At 41.4% G+C, this 25,736-nt stretch overlaps 1 protein-coding gene across 1 annotated transcript in view; it reads left to right on the top strand.

Moving 5' to 3' along the window:
* Positions 1–6,850: 6,850 nt before the first annotated feature.
* STT3B (STT3 oligosaccharyltransferase complex catalytic subunit B) overlaps positions 6,851–25,736 on the top strand; it is a 47,259-nt gene continuing 28,373 nt past the window's right edge. The window contains exon 1 of the mRNA XM_065753153.1: positions 6,851–7,134. Within this exon, the coding sequence (XP_065609225.1) occupies positions 6,896–7,134 (239 nt within the window). The 5' untranslated portion in view covers positions 6,851–6,895. The remainder of the gene's footprint in view (positions 7,135–25,736) is intronic.

Below are 25,736 nucleotides of genomic sequence, written 5' to 3'. Positions count from 1 at the left end.
AACACCTGTGACTGGGGACAAGCCTACACCAGAGTAGGTATATCTCAAAGCATCTGTGGCCATGAATATGTCCATGTTGAAGCTGGCACAACTCTGAAGGGATCATGGCCCACAGATAAGTTCACACTGGAACAAGCATACACCTAAAGGGTTCCATTGGTAAAACAGGTACAGATATACCTCTGAAGACATGGACTGTGGCCAACAGATAAGGGTGCACCAGTGCAGGTCCTCCCCAGAGAGACGGTAATCCTTGGACATACTCATGCTGGAGCACTGCAGATCCCTATATAACATTAAATCTGATCCAAAAGGACCAGTGATGGAGATCATAATGGATACACCTTTAAATAACATAATCCATGCTTTGAGTTGCATGTCATATGAACATAGATAGTAGGAACAACCTGAGCACACTGTGCTGTCCTCAGCTTGAACAGAGACTTGGGTGCTTTGGCAGCAGAATTTGTCCTCTGGTTCTGTTTTTGCAACACTACTTCTGATACAGCCAAAACAAAAAGCATCTTTTTTTTTTTTTTTCCTTTTTCTTTCCTCAGATTCATGGTTGCTTTCCTTTGAAATTTGGAAATTCTCTTCTATGAAAGCAATCCAGAAAACTAGCTGGGTTTTTAACTCTGAGAGCACATATCAAGAACTAACACAAACTACCAATAGGGATTTCAATACCGTAAGATCTAGAAAAATAGTACAGATTGTTAAAGAAGAAATGCAGGAGTTGAGCAGTAGAGATTAATTATTGTGGGATCCGTTTCCTCAGGTTAGGATTTCAAATATCAAGGTGTATTGCTCCAGATAGATGTACAGTTTAAAAAAAAAAAGAATAAAAAATCTCTGCCATGAATTTAACTGGACAATAAATCTGGGATCCAAATGCTACAGTCATTGATGAAAAGATTCCTGTGGTAATAACTGAAGACCAACAGATGAAATATCACAGAACATAATCTTACTAATTACTAGTCCAAAAGTACACTTCTGTCCTCTTAGTGCAACACAGCAGTTTTTGCACTTCTGAAGAGGTCAGATCTCTTGATGCCATTGCAGCAGCCAAAAAATTCAAGTCATATAAATCCATAATGTGGTCACTGCTGCATTTTCTTCTCGACAGTGATGGAATCCTTCAGATCTGAATGTGAGGATGGGTTGAAATTACGCTATCCCAAAGCACACATAAGCTCCTGTTTTGTAATGCACTGTGAGTTTCGGCACAGTTCATTCCACAACAAAATCATTTAAATTCTTTTGCAATTCTGATGCAGTTATTAATGCAGCAGATGACTAGAAGAATATCTACAAGCAGTGTAGAAAATAGAAAGGAAGATAATGACTAGTCTGAAATGCTAACAACAGAAAAGCACTAGAAACAATCCATTGTAAAATAACTTCCTTCCTCAAGGCTAGGCACATTTAGACTACAAACCCAATTACGGAAAAATACTGCACAATACTTACAGAAAAATTTTCAGGCATGGGGAATTCTTTGCTGATAATGTGCTACATAATCTTTCTCTCTTTTCCCCTGCTGAATCATCTAATGCAGTGGAAACAATATCTTTAACACTGTCAAATTTTCCAACTTAAAAACCCTTCTTAAATTTACTCATCAAAATAAAATCAGAAGAGTTAAACTTTGATGAAATATGGTAACAGTTCATAGACAAAATGCCAATACCTCTTCCCTTTTCCCTATGTTCAATTCCAATCAGCAATAGTGTGGTATGTTCTGGGAAGGCAGACAAGGAAGAAAAATACAACTAAAGGGTGATCAAAATCCTATGGGCAAAAAACTTCTGCCAATTTCAACAGGCTTTAAGCAACAACATAAATAAAATCTTCTTTCTTTCCTTTCCTCTTTTCTCTGCTAAGTTTCCACACATCTTATTCTGATGCTGTAATATGCAGCTGGCATAACAGCTAAAAGCAGAATGCTTTTTTCCTGTATTCTGCTCTCGCCCCTCACTTCAACAAAGCAGTACCAGATCTCATATGTTTAAAATGGACACAGCTCTCACTGCATTCCCCAGAGACTAGCTTTTTCCTCCAGCTGTGTCCCTTAGCAGTTCTGCTGTTCCAACATGATATATTAATGAGATCCAGTATCTACAGTTTCTGGGGACTCAGAATTTACATGCTAAGCATCACCATTCTATTGTCTGACAAGGCCATTTAGGATAACCCTTAAGAAAATGGCTTTTTTTTTTTTTTTTAAACACTTCTCATCCAAAAGCAACATACTAGTTCTCACCAGAAAGGAAAAATGAACATTTTGCATAAACGCTTTGTTGCAGCATTTGCCAAGAACAACCAAGGTCTGGTCAAGATGCAAAACACTAAAAATGACAAAACAACACTTGAGAAACACTTGAGAAAGGTACTTCAGAAATCCATAGGTTTTCTACATTGCACAGCACTTGCAAGTAGGTAAGAATATAAACATCAAAACTATTGCATGTGGCTTTTATGAGTTTTGGGGGGATTTTGCTGTTTGTTTTGTTTGTCATCTTCTAAAAAAGAGAAGGACCACTGTGTTACCTCTGTTATTCTAAGAAGGGCTGGGAATTTTGCAGAGCTGGTAGCAGCGTGCCAGAAAGAAAAGTCCTGTTTCTCCCCGAAGAAGCAAAAGACAAGGATGATAGATACAACAGGTGCTGGCACCAGAGTATGTCAGGGGCTGGCTAGGGTGAGAAAAGATGCACTGAGTCTTGCCATTCCTCTTGTGATTTCTGAGAAGCCTGTGCAAACTGCAACAACCTTTATCACTCTGCAGGTCACAAGAAAGGGAAACTATGCAGGGAAATTAAGACAGGAGAGCAGAGAAAGAACAGCAACTTGTGCTTAAATTCTTGGAAAGGGAGAAATCACAGCAAAACACTGTCAGAAATAAGTCAAGCCAGTTTCTACTGTTATAATTGAATTAACTGCTAGGTTAAGGCCTTGTCTAAACACAACAGTTGTGCCAGTTTAATTCAAATCAATTAAAAAATTCATTAAAGTTCCACAGGTGCAAAGCTCTTTGCAGACAATCTTGTGCCAGTTTATAACTAGCTAAAGTGATTTGCATGTATCCACAAAAGGTCGCACCTGCTTAAATAAATTGATTTTTTAAATTATTTTAATTTCATGACATTTTATCTAATGCAGAGACTAATATATAGCTATTTTTAAATGCATTAAAGTTCAGGTTCTCAAAGATAATTATTATGCAGTAGTATTGTGACTTCTTTCATTTAAACACTACCATACATTTTTAAACAATGATCATCCAGGGATTTCAGTGATGCGCTCAGTGAAATCAGGCATCATCCAGCACGTTAAGTAATGATCTGTTCTACTGTTGAGGAAGTACAATTTCATTAGTTTATAAAGCCATCTTCAAAATCTTAACTCTAAACTTACTAACATGTTCATCTGCAGGACCAAAAAGTTGAAAGGACTGTTTAAGACTTGCTTACTACCATAAACCTGCTATCTATGGCCTTCTAAACTAAGCCACCTACTACCTGTTAATGAACACTCTAGAACTGTTGCCAATAAAGTTTGGCAAAAGGTATGAACTGATCCCTCCTATCATGAGTTTGTACTTTTGATTAATCATTTATTACATGGATGGGTCTGGTTTCTTCTGTCTGAATTCTGTTTGACATCCTTACAGCAGCAGGCTGCACGTCAGCGACACACGGTAGCTGCGCTGAGGGGTGCGGAGCTCTCATCTAACATTTTCCTATACACAGATCTACACCTTTCAAGATGCTTCAGTTTGTACAGTCATAACACAATCTCCATACTTGGCATTAGCCTCCTAACAATTCCGTTATTGAGGAAGCTTGAAAATAAAATGGGATTTTCCACCCCCCCTTTAGGCATTTGGATATTAATTGCATGCTCAGAATAGGAAACTCATTTTCTGTATGCAAAATGGTTAATAATCAATATGCAAAGTCAACACCTCAAACATTAAATTGGATACTTTCATGGTTATTCTGTTTTCAAATAAACCACCAGACACAGTGGAACAAGTTAAACCAAATTACCTTAAAACAAAGAAAAATGAAGAACACAAGGATAAGGGAGGTGGAAAAATACATACATACATACATATATATATATATATATATATATATATATATATATATATAATGACTTAGGTTGGAAGGGATCTTAAAGCCCACCCAGCCCCAATCCCTTGCTGTGGAACAGACTGCCCAGGGCCCCATCCAACCTGGCCGTGAGCATCTCCAAGGATGGGGGTAAAACAACTTCTCTGAGCAGTCTGTTCCATCTGAGTAAAGAATTTCTTCCTGACATCTAATCTAAACTTCCCCTCTTTTAGTTTGAAGACATTCCCCCTTGTCCTGTCACTATCAGACTGTAAAAGGTTGGTCTACCTCCTGCTTATAAGCTCTCTTCCAGTACCAGAAGGCTGCAATGAGGTCTCCCCACAGCTTTCTCTTCTCCAGGCTGAACAAACCCAGCTCCCTCAGCCCTTCTTTGTAGCAGAGGTGCTCCAGCCCTCTGGTCATCTTTGCAGACCTCCTCTGGACCTGCTCCAATAGCTCCATCATGTTACAAGGCAATGGGGAAGGAAAAATTTCAATCAGAGGTGGAATGCAGTCGTTCAGTTGACATGCTTCACACCACCTCCACAGAAGTGTTTTCCATTTCTGTCATGGCAGTATAGTGTCAAAATGACAGACTCCTTCCATCCAGCCGTATGACTCTATGAATTTTCATTTGAGTGCAACTGTTTAATCAGATTTACTGTAAGACTACCAAACCTTATTTCACAGAAAAGTTTTGACAATGTATTTACAGAAACATTAATAAAAGTTTGTAATAAAACTGCGCTTTTGCTACCACTAAATTTTGTTATCCAAGCTCTCATGTATTCAACGGTACAGATTTTTGAACAGTTTGAAAATGAATAGGCAACAATATCGTTTGTTACCAAGGACAAAGAAACACTTTACCATTAGTCAGCATTCAAATAAATCAAGTTCTGCCTGAGCTTGTCAACGCTCAAAAAAATTGTCACTATAGTCAGAATGATATAAGCTCCCTGCTGGAAGTTAAAAGTTATAGCACTGAAATTTGAAGTGAATACCATGTAACTTCATCCATACCATGTTCCACAATGATTTTTAAATAAAGCAGATTCTTAATCAAGGGAAGTTAACACTGATAATAAATTCTGCATAAACAGTTTTGGTCTGCGTTTTTTTTCAGTGCATCATCAGTCAATTTTGTCTTCTTTGCACAGAGTCTTGGGTGCAGGGGAAGAAAAGACAAAGGTATTCTACATACAGCACCACATAGAGCTGCTCCCCTACTGCATCATTAACCTTGAATTGCTGTTACCAAAGACAGGATCCAACTGTGAGAATGGAAATACCACAAGTCATTTCAGAACAGCAGACCAGGACTGAGCATGTTGTACAATCAGTCAGTGCACTTTAGAAAACAACTGATAGCTGTGAATTTCTAGCCACTTTCACTCTTTGTTCATGACCCAATTAAGAAAAGAAAATCTTTCACCTGAAATGCCAGTTGGGCAGCTCATTAAAAACCCTCACAGACAGCGCTAGAAAAGGGGAAAATGTCTAACTTAATTTCTCTTGAATGTATTATTGACCTATTTTAACGAGAGTAGGAAAGAACAATGTAGTAAGGAAAAAATACAACGCGTACAGCTTTTTAAGAGACAGATTCAGCAAACTTCAACTGTATAATTTTAGGGAAGTTTTCTTAACTCTCATGACGGCTGCTCCAAAAGTAACGCCTCCTGTTTAATCACGCTGGCCCACAGCAGCAGATGCAGGTGTTGGTGGGAAGGCAGAACCTTCCCACCGATGTTTTGTTACACGTGGTCGCCGTGTGACCGATGGCAGCAGAGGGGCAGAGGGCGTCTAACACGGGCGCGCGTGTGGAGCAGAGCAAGAGCTGCAACCCCCGCGGAGACCAACAGGAGGCATCACTTTCGGAGCCCGCTGGTGAAAGCCGCGCACGTACAATATTGACTACACGCGCGTGACCCCCACCCCCAGCAGGGGCCGTCACAGCTGCGGGAGCAGCGGCAGCCGCACCTCGCCTCGTGCGGCAGTCACGCCCCCGTCTCGCGAACTGCGGCTCCCAGCTGCCCACGCGACGATGCATGCGCACAGGACAACAGGAGCCGCGCCGGCCCACGCGCGCTGCAGCGCCGCCAGCGGTGACGCGCCTTTCCCGCTGCGAGCCGCGCCGCTCCCATTGGGACGCAGTACCGCCACTCGGCGCCCTCCCTTTCCTAAGCAGCCAATGGCTGGCGACGAGCGTCGTCTTCACTCCGCCGCGCTCTGCCACGCCTTCCCCTTCGCCACTCCGATTGGCCGCCGGGCCTCGCCCCGCCCCTTTTAAATACCTGTCGCTCCGTGACTGGTTGTCACCGACTTCCGGTTAGCGGGGCGACCGCGGCGATTGGCCCATCCCTCTCCCCTGTCCCCGCCTTCTCCCGCAGCCCCGCCTCCGCCCCCGTAGCTCCTCCCGTGCCGGAGGGCGGCAATGTCAAACCGCCCGCGAGCCGCCAGACGCCGGCCCGCGCGCTCCCGCCCTCTGCGCTCACGCGCACGCGCGGGACCTTAGTGCTGCTCGGGCGGCGGCGGCCGCGCGCCCTCAGCCCCTCCCCGCTCTCTCGTCACCGCCCGCCCCTGGGCTGCCGAGGGCGGCGGCGGCGGGAGGCAGAGCCCGGCGAGGCGAGCGGCCCGCCAGGAGCGCGGCGGCGGTGGTAGCAGCGGGCCGGCTCTGCCCCTTCCCTCCCTCCCTCCGCCCTTCCCTTCCCCCGCCCCTCCCTCCTCCCCGCACGCGCCGGGCGGAGCGGCTGCGAGGGAGCCCCGGGCGCAACATGGCGGAGCACTCGGCCCCCGACAGCAAGCACAAGCCCGGCGCCGCCGCCAACTCCGTGGCGCCGCTCAACAGCCGCGGCGGGCAGGGGGGTGGCTTGTCGGGGGGCCTGTCGCAGCCGGCGGGATGGCAGTCGCTGCTTTCTTTCACCATCCTCTTCCTGGCCTGGCTGGCCGGCTTCAGCTCGCGCCTCTTCGCCGTCATCCGCTTCGAGAGCATCATCCACGAGTTCGACCCCTGGTGAGCGCCCACTGAGCTCCGGGCGCCGCGGGGTCCCGGCAGCGCCCCCCGAGGGGGGAGGGGGCAGGGAGCGGGGCGTCGTGCGTGGGGCTCCCTCCTTCCTTCCCTCCTTCTTTCCTCCCCTCCTTCCTTCCTTTCCTTCCTCCTTCCTTCCCTTCTTCCTTCCTTCCTTCTTTCCCCGGCTTAGTGGCAGTGTGACAGCGCTGTACGAGGACGTGCCCGCGTCCCGACCGCGGTTATCCGCAACTTTGCGTGCGGCGGGGGGAGGGGGGGGTCGGGGTAACGAGTGCCGTCTTTTTTCCTTTGAACGTCCTCCTGTCTGTTAGGGCTGCTGCCGAGCCAAGGAAGGAGGCGCTTTGTTTTGAAATCCGCGTTAAGATCATCGAAACCTAAAATTGTTGCTGAAACTAGAGCCCTTCTGCAAAGCGTGCGCTCCGCTGTGGTAGTCCAAAAGCACAACTTCCTCTTTCCTATGTGTGTGTGTGTTTTCTTTTTTGCCTTTTATTCCCCCCCCCCTCCCGTCTCTCATGTAATCCATTCAGAAATCGTGGCACAGAACAGGCGGAGGGAACAAGGAATCGCTTTGTTTTTAAAGCGTTGCACGAAGCAATCCGTGCTTTGTGATCGGAAAGCCAAATATCTGCAGAGCGCCGAGCAGTTGCCCAAAATTTAAGTGCTTCTCTGCAAACGCAGAAGGGAGGAATGCAGACTCTTAATTAATAAAGTTAACAGCGGGGAGCATGGCTATGTGCAGCTGCAGTGAGCGTATAACCCCAGGGTCGTGTCCTGGGGTCCAGTTTTTAAGACTCTTCTGATCTAAATCTAAGCAAAAAAAAAAGAAAATGTGGTGGAGGAAACTTGATACAAATGACGTCTTTGCACAACTTTATCTAGTTTCTCTAATCAAGGCTCATCCTTGAATGAATGGAAATTGCACAGTGTTGGGTTGTGTAACTCTCGTTGCTAACCCTTGAAGGACGTTAGGAACGTGCCAGGAGAGCTTAGTTTGTGGCCCCAGTGATGGCTGTGAAGATAACCTGCAGTGTGACGGGATGCACAGTCATCTTCCTGCGTGTGCAAACAGGGCACCGCTGCTGTGCTGTTGTGTGGAGCTCTGCTCGTGGGGAACAGCGAAGTTGACAGAACTCAGTGGTTTTAGTGCAGGTCTGTGGGAAGCAAAGAGATGTCGAGAACCACGCCAGTGTCATGTTGCTGCACGCCAGGAACGGTGCAGGCAAATGCACTTAAGTTGATTAGTGGGAAAGAGAACCTAAAATGGTAGAAACTGGGGGAAAGAGAAGTGTGTTCTCTATTGCAGCAGTGAAATTGATGGAGAAAGTGAACAGTGATGTTCCCAAATACTGCTGAGCGGTGAGGAATTAGTGTTTTTTCACACTTATAAGGGTCTTAGAAACCTGAATCTGATGTGGGAAAAGCGCTTATGAAAAGAGATTAGAAGCAGTGCCCTATTTTTATTTTTTTTAACCACTTCCTTAGCAGATTGTGCAGGTAAATGGCTTTTTGATTTCCTTTAGGCATCGGTAAAACAGTTCTATGTTATTTCCCATTCCTTTGGCTTTTTTTCTGTCAAGGCTGTATACGGCGTACGCATCTGTTCTCTGTTATTTGTTTTGTGATGAGAGAAAGCTGTGGTCTGTGTGGTAAAATCAGGAGCATTAAGCGAATCTGTTAATCTTTGGAATGGAAAACACTGTTGCCACTGAGGTGTAGGAGGCTTTCTCCTTTACTTAGGAAATCCCTTTTCCCCTGTGCTCATAAGAAACATAGGAAATCTAGGGTGGGAGGAAAGGGAGGCTGGCTTTGGGTTATCAGCAAGTTAATTGGATTAAATACTCTCTGTAGCATCTGCTTCCAGTTGGGGTTCTGCTGGTAAGGTGATGTTTTTGTTGGAGGGGCTGGGGCAGTTGTTCTGTACAACTTCCTTCTGAGACTTCAGGTGTCATTTCTTCCAGAAATGATCCAAATGTATAGACAGTCCAGTGCAGTACAGAGGGCAGCATTTGCTTTTGGTCTCCGTCACAATACAGCACACGTTTGAGGGAAAAACGAGCTGGTATTTTGTTGTCACCATGCTGCCTTACACATTTGTAACCATGCTGCCCTACAAACTTGTGGCCTGATTATCATTGCTAGGATTACTGTTTTCTTTCATGCTGAATATCTCTTTCAAATAGTATTGCCACTCTATTTCCCATGCTTTGTTTACTTCCCATGCTTGAGCTGGTCCAGGGACCATGAAAAACGTGTAATTTTTGGCAGCTCCTAGATCAGGAGCTGATGCACAGAGTCACAGGACTTCAGAACTTCATTATCAGATTAAGAACTCAAAACTTGGACAGTGGTTCAGGTGTACAGGTTTCCTGCCTTAAAGTTTGGTTCATGGGTTGGCTGGTCTTGGCAGTTGGGTGAACCAAAAGCATCATTTCTGTGCTATGCACTTGTGAGTGTTCAGTGAGCTGTGTTCATGAGAGTACAGCTGTGCTTAACACAGCTGTCCAGCTGCTTCCTCCCTCCTTTCAGGTGTTGCCTTAAGTGCCACCATGGCTGCCCAACCAAGGCAACTAGACTTACAATGCCGTAACAGGGACTGCTGCACCCCTTAGCTGCTGCTTTGTGTCCAGTGCACAGCCACAGCTTGCTGCTACGCTATGTCATGTAGCCACTCACATCACAGATACTCATAACAACCTCTAAGCTGAGTGTGTATACGTGTGAGGCAGATAGACCTACTGGTATGGTGGCATCCTGTCATGCACTGGTACTGCTGCTGACTAAAGCAGGAACAACCTTTGGTGCATCAGTAGTCTTCGGTGAGTGCTATCAAAACAGCACCATTCATTCTGTTTGCACAGCTCTCACTGCTGTCACGTGTGAGAAGCATATCTGAATCATTAATCATATCCCATGGCATTAAGTCAAACTTTTGTCTTTCCTGAGAATTTTAACTAGATTTGGAAGCTCAGTTACTGTAGAAGAGCTGGAGGAAACTGGAGTGCAGAAACTCTTGTACCTGTGCATGAGACCCCTTCACTTGTGCCGTGCAGCGCCAGCATGATCTTGTCAGCCAGGTTTGCCTCCTGCTTCCGGGCACACTGTGTCCTACTGTCCTACCAGCTCTGGTGCTGAACAGCACTGCAGCCAGGTCGTGCACATCTTTGCCTCTTCCAACCTGGCACCACTGATCAGTTCAAACCACCTGCTGTCATCAGGGCAGCCATTGTTTATCATACCTCACATAATTGTGCTAGGGTGAAGTGTGGTTTGTATACACAATAACAGTCTACTCTCTCATTATTGATACCATCAGCTACCGTTAGTGGACTCTGGTGATTGGCAGTAAACTGGTGGAAATGAGGGTAAGGCCAACGCGATGGCATTTCAGAGGCAGACAGGTTGAGGGGAAATAAGGATTTTATCTTGAGCGCAGATGAAAATGTTTCACTTGGCTCAAGGCCTGTATGCTTGATGGATTCTTGAGCAGTTAGGAACTTTTTTTTTATATATATTAATGGGAACTCATATTAACACGTTTATCTAAAATATGAAAGCTTCATTAAAATCCAGGGTGTGACTCAAGCGAACATGAGAGGTGTATAGAGTTGATCGAACACAGGAGTAATGCTAATGTACTGATTTCAATGGGAGAGAGCGAGACTGTAGGTTTATACTGTAGCTTGCTGATCTGATGGTTGCTTTTTGGAGTAGGAGTTCTCCTGTCACCTACAGTGCAGTCCTGCTTTTTCTTTTGTGCTTGCTTTAAAGCACTCATGGTGATTTGATTCAATGAGGGAAATTGTCAAAATACTGTAGCATTTTAGTTATCCAAACCTGCCCACAATCAGTTTTTATACTGCACTTCAGTCTCTTATTTTTGAGGAAAAACATGAGTGTTAGGAGAGAATGCAAATAGCAACTGACTTTAGATGATAAAATCAAGTTGGGTGGTAGGATAGAGGTGTGTACATGTAGAAACAGCATGCTATGAGTGGAGCAACAAGACTGATGAAAGAGGAGTAGGTAACAGTGAATGGGTGTACTTTAAACAAGTGTTCATAAAGGGGAAAAATTAGATTAGGAGAATGATATTGTGTTTATAAAAAGTAGATAATCTCAATTAACAGTGCTTTGTCTGTAGGCTGTGAGTGGATGTGACCTACCCAGGTAATTCATCTGGCCTTTGCTCAACTGCTGGTGGCTCTTCTTGCTGGGCAACCAGACAGCAAATGACAAAGGTGGTTGTTTTTGAGCAGTGGTGGGCACAGTCATCTCCAAACTGCTGCCATTCTGGAGGCTCTCACTCCATCCCATAATCTTACGGAAGGTGAGCACACGAATGAAGATCTGTTTAGGAAACATTTCCCACCCTCTTTAGCATTCTTTTCCCAGCCACCTCCTGTTTATAATCTTTGACAACTTCCAGTCCTTGGGAAAACATTTAGTTGCAATCCAGGTTTAACATAATTGGATTGATATATTGGATTGATTTTGAGATGCTGGAAAATGTCAAGAAATTCGTATTAAAAACTTATTCTATTTTCTTCATTCAAAAGCTTTTTGATTCTGTGTAACGAGAAATGTTCTGTGTATTTCCACTTGATGGGAATATATTTCAGAATTCTGTCAGCGTAGGAATGGCCTTTGGATTTTAGTGCTCTCTAGATGGAGAGGTTGCAAGTCCTGCGTGTCCAGGGTACTTGTACAGCCTTTCCATGTTTAGGTACTTGGCCATTTGAGAGCAACCTTTTCCTGAAGGTTGATGTGGAAGCAAATCAAGATGTGAAACTGAGCATATTGGACTTTTCTGCAATTTCCTAAGCAGAAGAAAATTATTAATATTAGAAATTTAATAGAAGGAGGACAGTCTGACAAAGGCACATTGGGCAAAGTTTGTAAGTGTAACGGAGAGACACTGAGTGAGGAAATTCAAGTTTTATCAGGCTGTAGGCCGGTGCAGCTAAAAGCAACTTGTGGTTTCAAGGTGTCAGCCATTCATGTAAGAATCAAAGCTCTGTTCCATTTCTCCTGTTGTCTTCTCGCATTTACTGTTAGTTGGTATTGTTTCTTTCCCCACTAGCCCAACTTTTATTTGGAGAGAAGGCTTGCAGTAATGGGGTTATGGATGAGAAGGTAAGAGGAACAGCAGGAACAGCATTGGTAAAACAGAGAGAGTGTGCAGAGAGACTGTCCTTACAGCACCCTGGGAGAGATGGGGTGTGAGACAGAGTGCTTGCGCAGTGCCCATCCTTCTATTGATCTGTGGAATGAAACTTGAAAAGTGAAATGTATCAGGATGGTTTTGTAGGCTGGGTTCAACTGAACGGATGAGTGTAGCTTTTAATACTGTGATTTTTTGTGAAAAAAAAAAGTCTTCAAAAATGCTGTAGCTAGTTAGGTGTTATGGAGGGACCACTATGATGAAAGTCCTTGAGTGGACTTCTCTTAGCAGGTATTCTGTTATTTGAGCAGCTTCGTATGTTTTTTAAACAGAAAAATGATTTCATTACACAGGTGGCTTTTAAAGGTTTTCTTTGCTTCCTATCAGAATTCTCTCTAACAGTTGTTGTTTTGGCAACAAGTAATCCTAATCTTCACATTTTAAATCTGACTCATGTTGACTTTGAGGTGGGGATTCAGAGGGGCAGGTTTAGACAGCAGAGTTAGCAGGAAATTCAAAATCCCATAGGTACTAATAGCTTATAAATGGGTTTGAGGATAGATGGGTTTAAATATCTCTGCTGTTCCACAAGCATCTCTCCTGATTTAGTCGGCTTCTTTCCCATTTAATGGATGCCTGTGAACGTGCTGCAGAAAGTTTCCTCCTTAATTTTTGAGAATTCTGTTCTTGCAAGCACTTTGAGGTACATTCCTACTGACATTTAGCGCCAGTCCTGAGGGCTTCTTTCTACTTAACAGAGTTGGCAAAGCTGCTGCTTTTGCAACCTGTACTCTGTAGCAGGGCATGCACAGATTTTTTTTTATTACTATTGTAAACTCCCTTAGTGAAACTTCTAGCCATCAGATTTACCACGTGCTTGTAGAGTGAACTTGGGACAAATAAGAAGTGAGACTGTTGCTGTTGTTTTTCTGTGTTCTACTTCTGCAGCCTGGCGAACAGATAGACTCATTTTTAGCCATACAGTTGAGCAGAGGTTGTGATCTTTTATCTGAACTGTTGCTGGGAGTCAAGCAGAGGTGTTTTTAATGTTAGTAGCTGGTAAGTCTGGGTTTGAGAGGTACCACTAAATGGACCCTAACATTACACCACACCTTACAGAAACTGAAACTGCTGATGGAATTAATTTATGACCGTGGATACAAACAGAACAGTTCAGCTTCCTATTTTCTCAACTTAACTGCAGCTTTCCCTGGTTTAAAGCTCCTTTGGTATATGGGAAGTCAAGCTCTTCCTACACTTCAGAATTCCTGCTATTAAGTGTGGCAAAATCCCTGTGCTCTCGCAGAAGAAATCATCTCTTCTCACCAAGAAGTAACTGGGTATTTGTGCGTGAGAGCTTCATGGAGCAGAAAGTGGCATTTAAAGTGTGTATTTGGTGTGGGAGACCCAAGTCCAGTGTCAGGTGTTATTTTTTAAAAAGCTTGTCTGACAGAAACGACTGGAGTATGTGAACTGTGATGAAAATTATTTCTGGGTGTTGCTCACACCATATTCTATGGCATTTTATTTATGTAGTTCAGATTAGTTTGTTAAAGAGCTTTCCAGAGTTCTGATCAGCTGATAATCCATGGAGATAGAGTTGCAATAAACCTTTGCAAAAGGTTCCTCACTGAAAACAAGCAAATAAAACCCTCAAGAGACAGTATTGCCTCTGGGGATTCAAGTTTAGTTTGATTGTGGATTTTTGGTGGTGCTCTTAATAGAATTGCTATTTTACATAGTATTATTTGCATTTGTTTAGAAAAGTGGCTTGCTGAATGCATCTCATTCATGAGTAGCATCTATCCTGTTTGAATGGTAAATGAATTTTGAAGAAAGGAAAAATAGCATGTCGTTATGTCATTTTAAACTGTTCTAGCATACGTGGCTGGGCAACCTACATTATGTGACTTCTTTTAGTCTCCACTGAATTGCCAATTTTTTTTTCTTTCAATTATTATTCTATAAATTGTAGCTTACTTCTTGTTTAGCTCAGAGGGGTATGTTGTTTTGTTGTCTCTGTTGTTGTTGGTTTTTATTCTATCTTCACAATAGAGGGATATTTGAAGGAAAAAAGGTGTGAAAAGCACCTTTTGATTACAGAGTGGATTGGAAAGACCACATTTTGGCCTGAATACTTGCCTGCTACAAGCAGAGGATTTGAAAATACAGCAATGCGTTTTGTTGATGCAAAAGCAAAACAGAACAAAACAAGCCTACTTGTCCTAAATACCTTTCTGCATGTCTTCTGCACCAGCTCTTATTTTTGTCTCTTGTGTGCCTTGAACGTGCTTCCTTCCTATTCTAAATTTATCATAGACATATTGGAAAGCCCAGCTGAATAACTTGGAATTTTTTAAATATTGTTTCAAATGCGTATCTTGGAAAAGACGGTTTCATCTTCTCAATTGAAACATTTTAAGTTAATTATTAGGCTATTAAAGGCCTTCCGAAGTGCCTTTAGTTTTTTCTTTGGCAGTAGATAAAATGCCTTAAAGTTGCAATTCTTCTAATTTCGAAAGTCAGTGAAACAGAATTGTAGCTTTGGCATCATAATGTTAACAGTAGAAGTTAAATGGATACCTCTTTGACTTGCTTCACTGTAGAATAAGAATCATTAAAGCCCAAGGTAGTGATTGAGTTTTCTAAAGAGCTGTGTAATGCTACAGTGCTCTATTTTGTTTTATATAGGTAACTAGAATGATTTATCCAGCTTCAAAAGTATCCATGAGTTCTCTGACGAACAAGCTGTTTATTCAGGGGTGAGCATATCAGTAGTTTCTGCTAAAGCTCTTTGATTGTGCTGTTTAAATGTTCTGCTGGAAATAAGTTTGTTGTTGCTTGAATGGTTATATAGGATGTTGGACGCCCAGATCTAAGCCCCTTTTCTGAATTAGCAAGGCTAACTTTAGTCATTCTCATCTTCTAATTGCAATACACATTTATGGAGAGTTGAGAGGGCATCCTGTCTGGTGAGGATTGAAGTGTGGAAAGACCTTGAACAAGTCAACTTAATTCATCTCTGGAGATTGAGTAAAGAGAAGATTTAGTATTATGTGACCTCAGAACCATCTCTTGAGAATTTTTGCTAGGTCCTTCCCAACAACTTTCATATAACCCCTGCCATATACCTCTTCTCTTCCCTGTCTGAATCACAGCTGATCCTCTTGCCCCTTACCCCTATTCTGTTTCATGTGCAACCAGACGTAGATTTTACCTTAACTCATTTTACAGGGCAGTGAGGGAGAAGGGCCGAGACATGGCACTTCAAGTCAGGTCCTGTCACTTAATGAAGTGACATTAGAAGTTAAACTTCTAATCTCTTCTACTGTTCAGTGATATAGCACAGAAGGGGTATGACTACCAAACAGTACAATGTACCCAACCTGTCAAGGAGGTGATGCGTTTTGGAACGTGCTCCTGGGCATATGATGGAAAGATGAATACAGTCTGAATATTTCTGTAACAGTATTATGTGACAGGCATCATAGCTTCAAAGAGTATCTGTAATTTTAAGCCTCTCATTTTAAAACTATTGCAACACATCCATTTCTTCTGTTTGTTTTTAAGGACACCTTTTAGATCACTTTTTAAGCATGAACTGGATTTGGCTGGTTATCTAAAGCAAGGGAGGGACACAGTCAAATAAGTTAATAGTTACAATATAGTAAGGCAAAAGAATACTAGAAGTCAGTCATGTAATGAGAAAACAAACATGCAACTTTAATTTCACATTGTACATGGCAGGAATTTAATATTAATTATAACTACTCTCTTAACTGCTAAGCACTGTAGTCACTGTGGTATACTTAATCTGTAATGCTTCTGTGAGGTTACCTAATAAGAAGCAAATCGTGTTTTATTATCATATTTCTGTGATTCTTATGCATAGTCTTTAAAGAAATAGTGGTAATGTTGAATAAAATTCTGTGAAAACTTGCATTTAGACTTACTGGAAACAGTATGAAGGATATAAAATAGATGTAGGGGAGAAGTAATTTTAAATTCTTCTTGCCATACTTACTTCTGACAATAAATCTGACAGTGAATGTGGATCAGGAATGCAAAATACAGTCTGAAAGATAAATTCCTGCCTGTCTATTGTAGGGAGGGATAAAGACCACTGTTTGTTGTCTGCTTTCCTTGTCTTTGCTTATCTTATTGGTGACCTCCTGTTCCCACACTGACTTCCTTCAGTGTGAGAATATCTGTGTAGTCACTCTGCAAGCAGCTGGAATGGTTTCTGCCCTCATTTAGAGGCTGCCATCTCTTCTGTTGGCCTGTGTTAGTGGATTATGGGAGTGCTTCTAGTCTGCTTCAGGAAAAAAAAAATCAAGTGAAATAGTTTAAATCATCTTTAAAGTGGTATGCTTTTAGCTGTGATTCAAGCTAATTATCTGATTTGGGCACTGGAGCAGATTAAGAACACTTCTGCATGACTTTTAACTAGCAAAGCTCAGTTGAAGGGTAACTGCCACAGTTAAATTTGGGTGTGTAATTAGTACAAGGCATTCTAGAGTTGTGCACTGCCTTTTTACCTTTCTTTGCTCATTTGCAGTTTGGACTGTGTTCATGCCTTTTTTCAGCTTGTTAAATTAGGGCATAATTAAATTTATCTCCAGGTTTCTTCAGATCCTGGACATACAGTTGAGTTTGGTCTGCAGACAGCTATGTCTGTCTACCTAATGCAACATTTGTTTACTAATATCGAGTCACTGAAGGGTTCAGCAGAATTTAAGCAGACATGTAGAGTTAAATAAAATTAGGTCTCTTATTCTGGCCTCAGTCACTGGACTGAAATTGTTCAGGATAGATGGACAGTCTGGTTCTGCTCTGATGCTTTGTCTTATCCACTCTAAAACATTACTTTTTATTTTTTCACTATCCATTGTCATAGAAGTCAGTAAGACATTATTCCAACAGATGGAGCTGAACAGGTGTGCTATGAGAGATCCAGCTTCTTGAACTAAACGGAACCTACAGCCGGAGAGGGCAGCTGAAAAAAAAGCATAGTCAGGGAACTCAGGTAACTAAGAATTGATTGCAGTAGGAGGAATAGCAGATGCAATAAGACCTATACTAAAGAGTGGATTTTTAAGGAATAGTGTATTGGTTGATACGCCACCTTACTTGCTAAACTTGAGTTAGGCTGCTGACATGCAACCATAACACCTCATATTGTTTAGATTTTTAGAGTTCATAAAGTGTATTGGCACAATTGCTACAAGGAAGTTGAAGTAACCTTGGAGGCACAGCCTTTCTGAGAGTCCTGTTTACTTCTAACCTTGTCTTGAATTTTACAGAGTACAGAGAACCTGCCATATCACCTTGGATCCAGCCTGGCTTTCACTACTTTTCATGTTTTTCACTATTTCATTTAGTGGGATGTGATCATGACGTTGGTTCAACTGCTCTTTTGTTTGGGTACTACTTCCATAACTGCTGCTACATCGTAGTGCATAGATTACAGTCCTAATCTTTACTACATAATAAAGTAATATATACTCTCAAAGAGTTTAAAATATTCTTAAAGTAACTGTCCTTTATTTTACTCTACATATCAAACTATTACAGACATTGGCATTCTTTTCTGACTATGTATTAGATCTTGCTACGGAATAACTGGTAGTAGGTTGTAGCACACCTTAATAAGAGTCCACTACCTTTGTTTAGGTGTGAAATGTTGCTTTGTTCTGTACTAGAAGACCATGAAGAATGCCCTGTGAGCTAGCTATCCTCTCTGTTCCAGTCACTTTCTGTGTACTTGTGTTAAGCCCATTGATTTCTTGTGTCACATTTCGCAAGGAAAAAATATTTTACTTCTCAAAGCTAATTACCTTTTGAATTTCTTTCTCATGTACCAGCCTCTATTTTGGAAGCTTCCAAAGGTAAGCAGCCTTTGCCATGTTAAAAGCCTGCTTCATCTGGAAGAACCATCCTTAAACCTGTTCTTGAGTTTGGTGCAAAGCTTTCAGAGGTGCATGATGCAAGGCTAATGCACTACAAAGTAACCCAGTACTGCTTGGGGGGAAAATAAACAAAAACGTAACTCTGGTGCTTTTCTGTTTTGTGAGAGCTGTTGAGCAGAGAAGTGAAGCCTCTTAAGCAGGTGTTACTGTTAGAATCAGCATCACCACCAGTATTGATGTCAGTCATAGCATAGTATCTGCAGTGAAGTATTTGTCCAGTAGAGAAGAAGAAACACATTCAAATGTGCCCTGCAGTAATTTTGAATGATTCTGTTTAAATTATCATCAAAACCTTTTGGGAATTTTGACTATCTGAGGAGAAAATGGAATCATCAGTTTCTTATTAGGTTTAAAATTTTGCAAAATGTTATGAAAGGCAGACTCCTCTGGCAAAGTATAGCTTTTGGTGTTGTTAAAACTATCTCTTTGCTTAATATTTTGCCTTTAGATATGGAATAATTCAAAAGCAAGACAGAAAAAGGGTCATGAAAAAGCTTTATAGGCATCAGAGTGAAACTGTAGACAGACATCCACTTGCTGCAGTGATGATGGGATGCATACTGTGGCTTCAAATGTAGTATATTGTGTGAAAGTATAAGGAGTGGTCGTGGAATGCTTTAAAAAGCTTGCAGTTATTAAGCAAAAATACTGAAGATGCCCTGGGCTCTTTGAAAACAGTGGGCTATATGCTACCTTTAGCATTTTGTATCATTAAGCTGTTGACAGGATGCAATTCCTGATGTTAGCACCCGCTAAGTGTGATGTGTTATTTCAGGCAGTCAAAATACCATGCCAAGAAGTTGCTGTAGGAGTACTGTAATTTTTCTCAAGCACTTTGGGAGAAGTTCTGATATTCTTAATGGTCTTTTTTTTAACGATAATTCTGAATGCATTCTGGTATTCAGGATTTGCATTGAGCGTGGCTGAACACTGCACCTGAAAAATACTAGCTGTCCTTCTAGTTAGGCCATCTGGTTTTGTTTTTGCTTAGGCTGTTCACTGTTCTTCCCCATCAGGGATTAGTCTAATGATACTACAGAGAGGAGGAGCTAAGTTGCTAAGCTGCATTCCAGCAACAGGAAAAAAAAAAAAAAAGACAACTCGTTTCTTAATCATTTTTGAATGTACATGGCCATATCACTGCAGAACTTCATCCTGCCATTTTATTGCACCAGTAAATCAAGCACAAGAATTATAAGCAACAACTTGCAGGATGTGTATTTCTCTTTTCAAAAGGCTCTGTTTGCAACAAAAACTGCAGAGGTCAGTTGTGTCTCTAAATGTGGGGCACTCCAGAGATCTTCCACTGAATACTTGGGTTTAGTTGTGGCTTATCTCAGAATATGAAGAGTAATTACATATCCATATCTTTGGGGATAAATCATATGGATTTAAACAGGAAAAAAAAAGATCCTATTTCCCTTCCCCCCTCAGGAACAATAAAATTAGGACACCGTCAAACTGTACTTCAGTCAAAAATACTACTATCTGGCAAACTTTGCTTAATAATTAGTATTTTCAGTCATCTTGAGTAAGAACTGTGCAAACATCTTCAGTGGCAGACTGGCTAGAGTTAATGTGTTCATGACTTCTGCGTGTTTGTGTTCCCATGAGGTGTAGAAGCTCAAGTTGAGTGTGCAAGGGGATAACAAAACTGTGGTAGGAGAGCAAAGATAAACTACCAGAAAAAGCTTTGTGATGTCCTAAGTACTTGATTGTATGTAAATGTTCTAAATGGGAGCAGTTTGTGGAATGTGTCTTCTATTTGTATTAAATCTAAGACCTAATAAAACCATTCAGCTGACAGTCATCTGTGAGCTGCAAAGGAAGGAACCATGGGAGTTTTTCTGAAATGAAATTGCATGGTTGCTCTTCTGTCTTGCAGAATGTTGTCTGCCTTGGCTCAGGTGAACTGAGGACCACCCACCATCTGACTGGTTCTTGCTCTTGAACATTTCAGCGTGTTTTCTCAGTTCTTAATGTGAAGTCTGTAACGCCTTGATTTTGGCAGGAGGGAAGGCTCTTTATCTGTCATATGAATGTTTGTCTGTAGGTATTTCTGGTACAAAGTTCTGATTGATTAGTTGAAACTGGCTTAAATGGCTGTGTACGCTCTTTCAGAGGTATAAACTCAGCACAAGTAAGCATTTTTTTGGTGAAAAATAATACTGCTGTGTAGTGCATTGAATCATCACGTGATTGATTCAAGTACTGTACTTCCATTAAAAAAAAAAAAGCATGCAAAACTCATCGTGCTAATTCTCAATTTGAAGATAAAGGCTTCACAATAAGACTTTCATCATGATGTAGTTGTAGTATAATATATAGGCAAGCAGGTGCTTGAAAATTTGATTTTGAATACTGTGTATGTGTTTTTTTTTCACTGCAGTGGAAGTTACTGAACTTTCTCATTAGATCTTTCCACACAAGTGTTGTGCTGAATAAATTCTTCCTTAAGATGCAAAGAATATGTCAGATTTGGAGTCGGTCTTTTTCAAGAATCTAGATTTGCAGTCTCTAATTAGATGCTGTATTGCAGAATTGATTCTACATTTGCATTAAAATCTGACTCCTAGAATTGCTTAGATAACTTGTAATGTTCACAGTTAGTTTGTATCATGTCATTTTTCTGAGTCTGCAGATGTGAGAATCTTGTGCACCTGCAGCTGAAGTCGTTCAGCGCACAGAAGCCTTTATAAATGCAGGCTTAGAATAATTTCAACAAATTCTTCGGGTAAGGAGCTAACACATTCTCAAATGACTGTAAATGCCAGATGAAATACCTAGATGATGGGACGTTAGTAGCATGAAGTTGATAGCATTTCTGGCTGCAGCATTGCAAAAAGCAATGCTGATCTTAGCCTCCGTTGTAATGGGACGGTCAACTGAATCTGATCACCATTCATGTAATTTGCCTTAAATGTTGTGAAGATCTGGATGAAGCAACTACACTGCTGCCACACATGCTCCCGTCTCCAGTATATTCACTTTAAATAGTGCTTTTGTCAAAGAAGTACCCAACTTAGAAATATCAAAGCCAAAGATGTCTCTTTACAAATATAGCAGTAATTGTTGCTGTGATATGCTGCAGAGTTCCATAGCTCCTGGATATAGCAAGTCATCGCTGTGAATAGGACTAACTAATCATCTTATGACATTACTCTGTTTCATTAAAAAAGCAGATCACAGAGTGGAATAAAAGACAAACTCAAATATGAACAGTTAGTTAGGATTTGGTATTAGCAGTATGTAACATGTAAATAAAAGCTCCACAGGCTTTGTGTTGCAGGCTTCCTAGTTAAGTTTTCAAGTCACTTTTGCTACTACTAGAAATGCTGCCTCCACTCAGTTATTTTGCTGTTGCTGCTTGTGCTTAGCTGCAAGCCGAAATTAAAATGTACTTCTCATTTTCAAACCATGTGTAACTTTTTTTAGTTTTCTACTGTACCTACTATAATAGAGATTTCTTCAATATAATAGGTAGATACCTATAGTAGATATCTCTGATAGTTACCAGAAAATTAATAGTACCATACATAGGGTATCATCTTTTTGAGGCTGGAGTACTCCCCAAAAGGTTCGAACTAGGTTAATTTGGTGGCTGAGACTTCTAATTCTGAAACGTACCAAGAGGATTGTTTGATTCCTCCAAAAATTAGCTTGGAGATAGTTCAGACTACAGATGTAATAGAAAGAGGCAAGGAGAACAGCAGAGCATCATTTTCCTTTTAGAATGTCGGCTAAAATAAGAAAAGTCAGCACATACACCTATTCAGTCAGTCAAGTCCTTAAGAGCTCTTCTTTGCTAACAGATAGTAAATGTGTATTTTATTCACAATATGGGTTGAGGACGTGAATGTTCACCTCAGGCTTTCAAGCTAAGTTCTTAATGAGACGTGTTTCTCATAGTTTTCTTCTTCATTCTTCTCATACTGACTTCCTCAAAGAGAGGAAGAGAATCTTGGGAGATGGTTGAACACTTCCCATACCCCCAGATCAGGTGGCTGGGGATGAGAGTAAAGAGATCCTTTCTTTAAGATGATGCTGTCACATAGTACTGCATACTCTTCAGTCGCTGTAACCAGCAGCCTTCTCCAGTGCTGGTGTGCCTAATCTCTATCCAATCAGAAAGAGGGTTGGAAAAAAAAGTCCTTGTTATCTGTTGGGGTAGAAGAAATGGTGGAGATGGTGATACCGAGGCTGAGTTGTGCCACCTTTCAACTTTTGGGATGTGGGCATGAGCAAAAAAGCTCATCTGTTGATATTCCCTGAGATTTTTTACACCCTGTGAGAAACCTGTAGGTAGTTACATGTGTCATCTGTAGAATCTGTAGATACCACTGTACCACTGTGTAGCACAGTTTGTGAAGTGCCAAGGTGGCAAGAGTGTTGTGTGATCGTAAAACCATAGAATGGCTTGGCCTGGAAGAGACCTTAAAGATAGCATTCCAACCCCCTGCTCTGGACAGAATTGCCTCCCACTACATCAGGTTGCCCAAAGTACCATCCAACCTGGCCTTGAGCACCTCCAGGATAGGGCATGAGACCATGTAAAAAGTTGGTCCTGTTTATAAACTTTCTTTAAGTACCCAAAGCCTTCTTGTCTTCAGGCTAAACAAGCCCTGCTTCCTCAGCCTTTCTTTGTAAATGAGTTGCTCCAGCCCCCTGACCATCCTTGTGTCCCTCTAGACCCATTCTGACAGCTCCATGTCTTTCTGTACTGGGGCCCCAGGCTTGGATGCAATACTTGAGATGTCACCTGATGAGGGCAGAGCAGAGGGGGACAATCCCCTGCCTCTCCTTGCTGGCCACCCCTGTGTTGATGCAGCCCAGGATACTGTTAGCAAGTGCATGCTGCTGGTTCATGTCCAACTTTTTATCACCTGGAACCCCAATTCCTTCTTGGCAGGGCTGCTCGCTATTTATTTTTCTGCCAGTCTGTACATGTATTTGGGATTGCCCTAACCAAGTGCACTGCCTTACACTTGCCCTTGTTGAATCTCATTAGGTTCTCGTAGGCCCTCTTTCTCAAGCTAGTCCAGGTCGCTCCGGATAGCATCCCTTCTTTCTGCCTTGGTGTCATTAGCAAACTTGCCCTTGATCCCACTAACTAGACTTTTGGTGTTACTGATAAAGATGTTGATGAGGACCCCCGGGAGGCACCACTTGTGAACGGCCTCCACTTTGACATATAGCTGCTGACCACAGCCATGTGGAGTACTGTTTGTAGTACGTACTGTGATCATCTCTCTCTGTTTTGGTAAAAGGGAAACAGTTTTACAAGGTTCAAGCTTGTCCCTGTAGGAGATCACTATGAAGCAGGGAAGTAGTATCAAAGCATAATATTGGCATCATGTACAGCTGTCTGGTACGCTGCCTGCTGCTGCTTTGTCAGTGCCTAAAATTGTCCCTTGCACAGCATTACTCAGCAGATTTGTCCTTATGTATGCATAGGCTTATATTCATATATATTATTTTGCTAACCTGATGGAAGGGGAAGTTAGCACTTTTTTTTTTTTTGTCTGAAGTCACAGTGAGGTTCTGTAGTTAAGCTTCTAAATACTACATTTTTAGATTTCTCTGGTCTGGATGCTATTTCTTGCTCTAGCTGTAGGTCTCCTCACAGTGAAAAATTATCCTACCTATACCCTTTTATTGGTGGCAAAAGAATCAATCACCTTTCAAAAGGAGGGATCAATAGATTTGTATCAAACAGAAAGTGTATTAGGAGAGAAGATTAAATTCATTCATCTTAAGTGGTAAAAGTATAAATGCTGTTATGTGGGGTTTCAGTTTTAAGTGGTAATTCATTCTAATTATGTACGTAATGGGCTGCAGCCAAAGCACAAGACAGTTGCTCTCTTCCCTCTGAAGTCAGTTCTGAAGCTTTACTCGTTTGAAACTTGAGGAGAATGTCAATATGTATTATTGTCTGTTTCATTTTTTTAACTTATCTTTTAATGTTGTAAGGGTAAACATCTGCAGCCTGTGTGAGCTCGAGTCCTGACTTAAAAATTTGACATTAGTCCATATTAGTAAATGCATTATCTTTCTTGTTTGCTTTTTAGTGTTCTAGGATAGCAATGTTGACTGGGTTTTCAGTGCATTTTAAGTCAGGACCACAACTGGCTGGAGAGCATGCAGATTCCTGTTTGGTCTTGTACGATGCTGCAGGCTCTTGGCAATAAGCAAATTAACAAAATGCTTTGCTGCACTAAGATAAGAGGCTAATTTTACAGGTACAGCATTTTGTAAATCGTATTATAGTTGGCCATTCAGAACTGGAGAATTAATTCATATTTAGAAATCTAGGCAAATCTGAATAGTTGCAGGCTTATTAAAAACAAATGTCACATTGCTGTTTGATAAATAGATTTCTAGGTCGAAATGGCTGATGTTTATGTAGCTTTTCTTATATAAACATGGCTAATTACTTTAGAAGGACTACAGTTTTATCAGTTAGTGTATCCTATATATAAATGATAATGTTGGACAATTTTCCTGAAAATACTGCACTATTATATGTAGTTGTTTTTTGTTTTTTGTTTTTTTTATGTCACTTGACTGATACTGTTATAATTCAGTGAGTGGAACCATGCAGATTTGCTGGCATCTGGATTTGAATTTCAGTTCTTCTTGTTCTTACATTGTGTACACAAAAACTGCCCATAACCTCTTCATGGTTGTAGTTCAGATATGAGCCTTGTTCTACTGATTAAATGAGCAGGAGCTTGATGAGTCTTGCAGTCTTGAGTGACATGAGCTTCCTTCTGTTGAAATGAATTTTATTTACAGTGAACCAGTGATATTTTGGGGATTCTAAGTCTACAAGAGAGTTTAATGTAGTATTTAAATTTGAGTTGGAATTTATGTTTATTACTTATGTAAATAGATACTTTCAGGAAATAGGAGAAATAAAAAAATGTGTAAGCTTTTCTAGTCTTGAATGCAAACTGTATTAAAGACTTTCTTGGTGGATTATCCATCTGACCTCTTCTCTGTTACACTTTTCCATTTAGTCATCTGACTTTTCGCAAAAGAAGTAATGTTTAACACTTTAACTAAGTACTAGTTGGAATATCTATTAGGAGGGTTGAGTTTAAGGAAGTTGCTTGTTTTAGAAGAGGCATTTACCCAGGCTGTTGAAAGGCTAAGGTTTGCTTGTTGAGTTCTTAGTTTTGTTGTTGGTTGTTTTGTTTGTGTGTGTATGTATGTATTTTTGTTTTGTTCTCTGCAAACCTGTTCAGCATTAACACCTGTGGCTTTGTTGGTTTGGCTTCCGAATACCCCTTGTTGCTGTTTTGGGTAAAATGTGTTGCAGTTTGAACTAATTTGAAGAGTTTTATAATAGTTGTAAGATGTTTCTTGCTGAAGTTTGAGACATCGGAAGATTTAATTATTCACCAGAAAATCAGAAGATTATTGCATTGATAGTGATGCATGTGTGCTTATCAATG

This window comes from Cyrtonyx montezumae, unplaced genomic scaffold, assembly GCF_038088225.1.
Source record: "Cyrtonyx montezumae isolate F1298 unplaced genomic scaffold, pur_monq_1.0 scaffold_8, whole genome shotgun sequence".
In the NCBI taxonomy this organism is placed as follows: Eukaryota; Metazoa; Chordata; class Aves; order Galliformes; family Odontophoridae; genus Cyrtonyx; species Cyrtonyx montezumae.
This window is presented reverse-complemented; position numbering and strand designations above follow the sequence as displayed.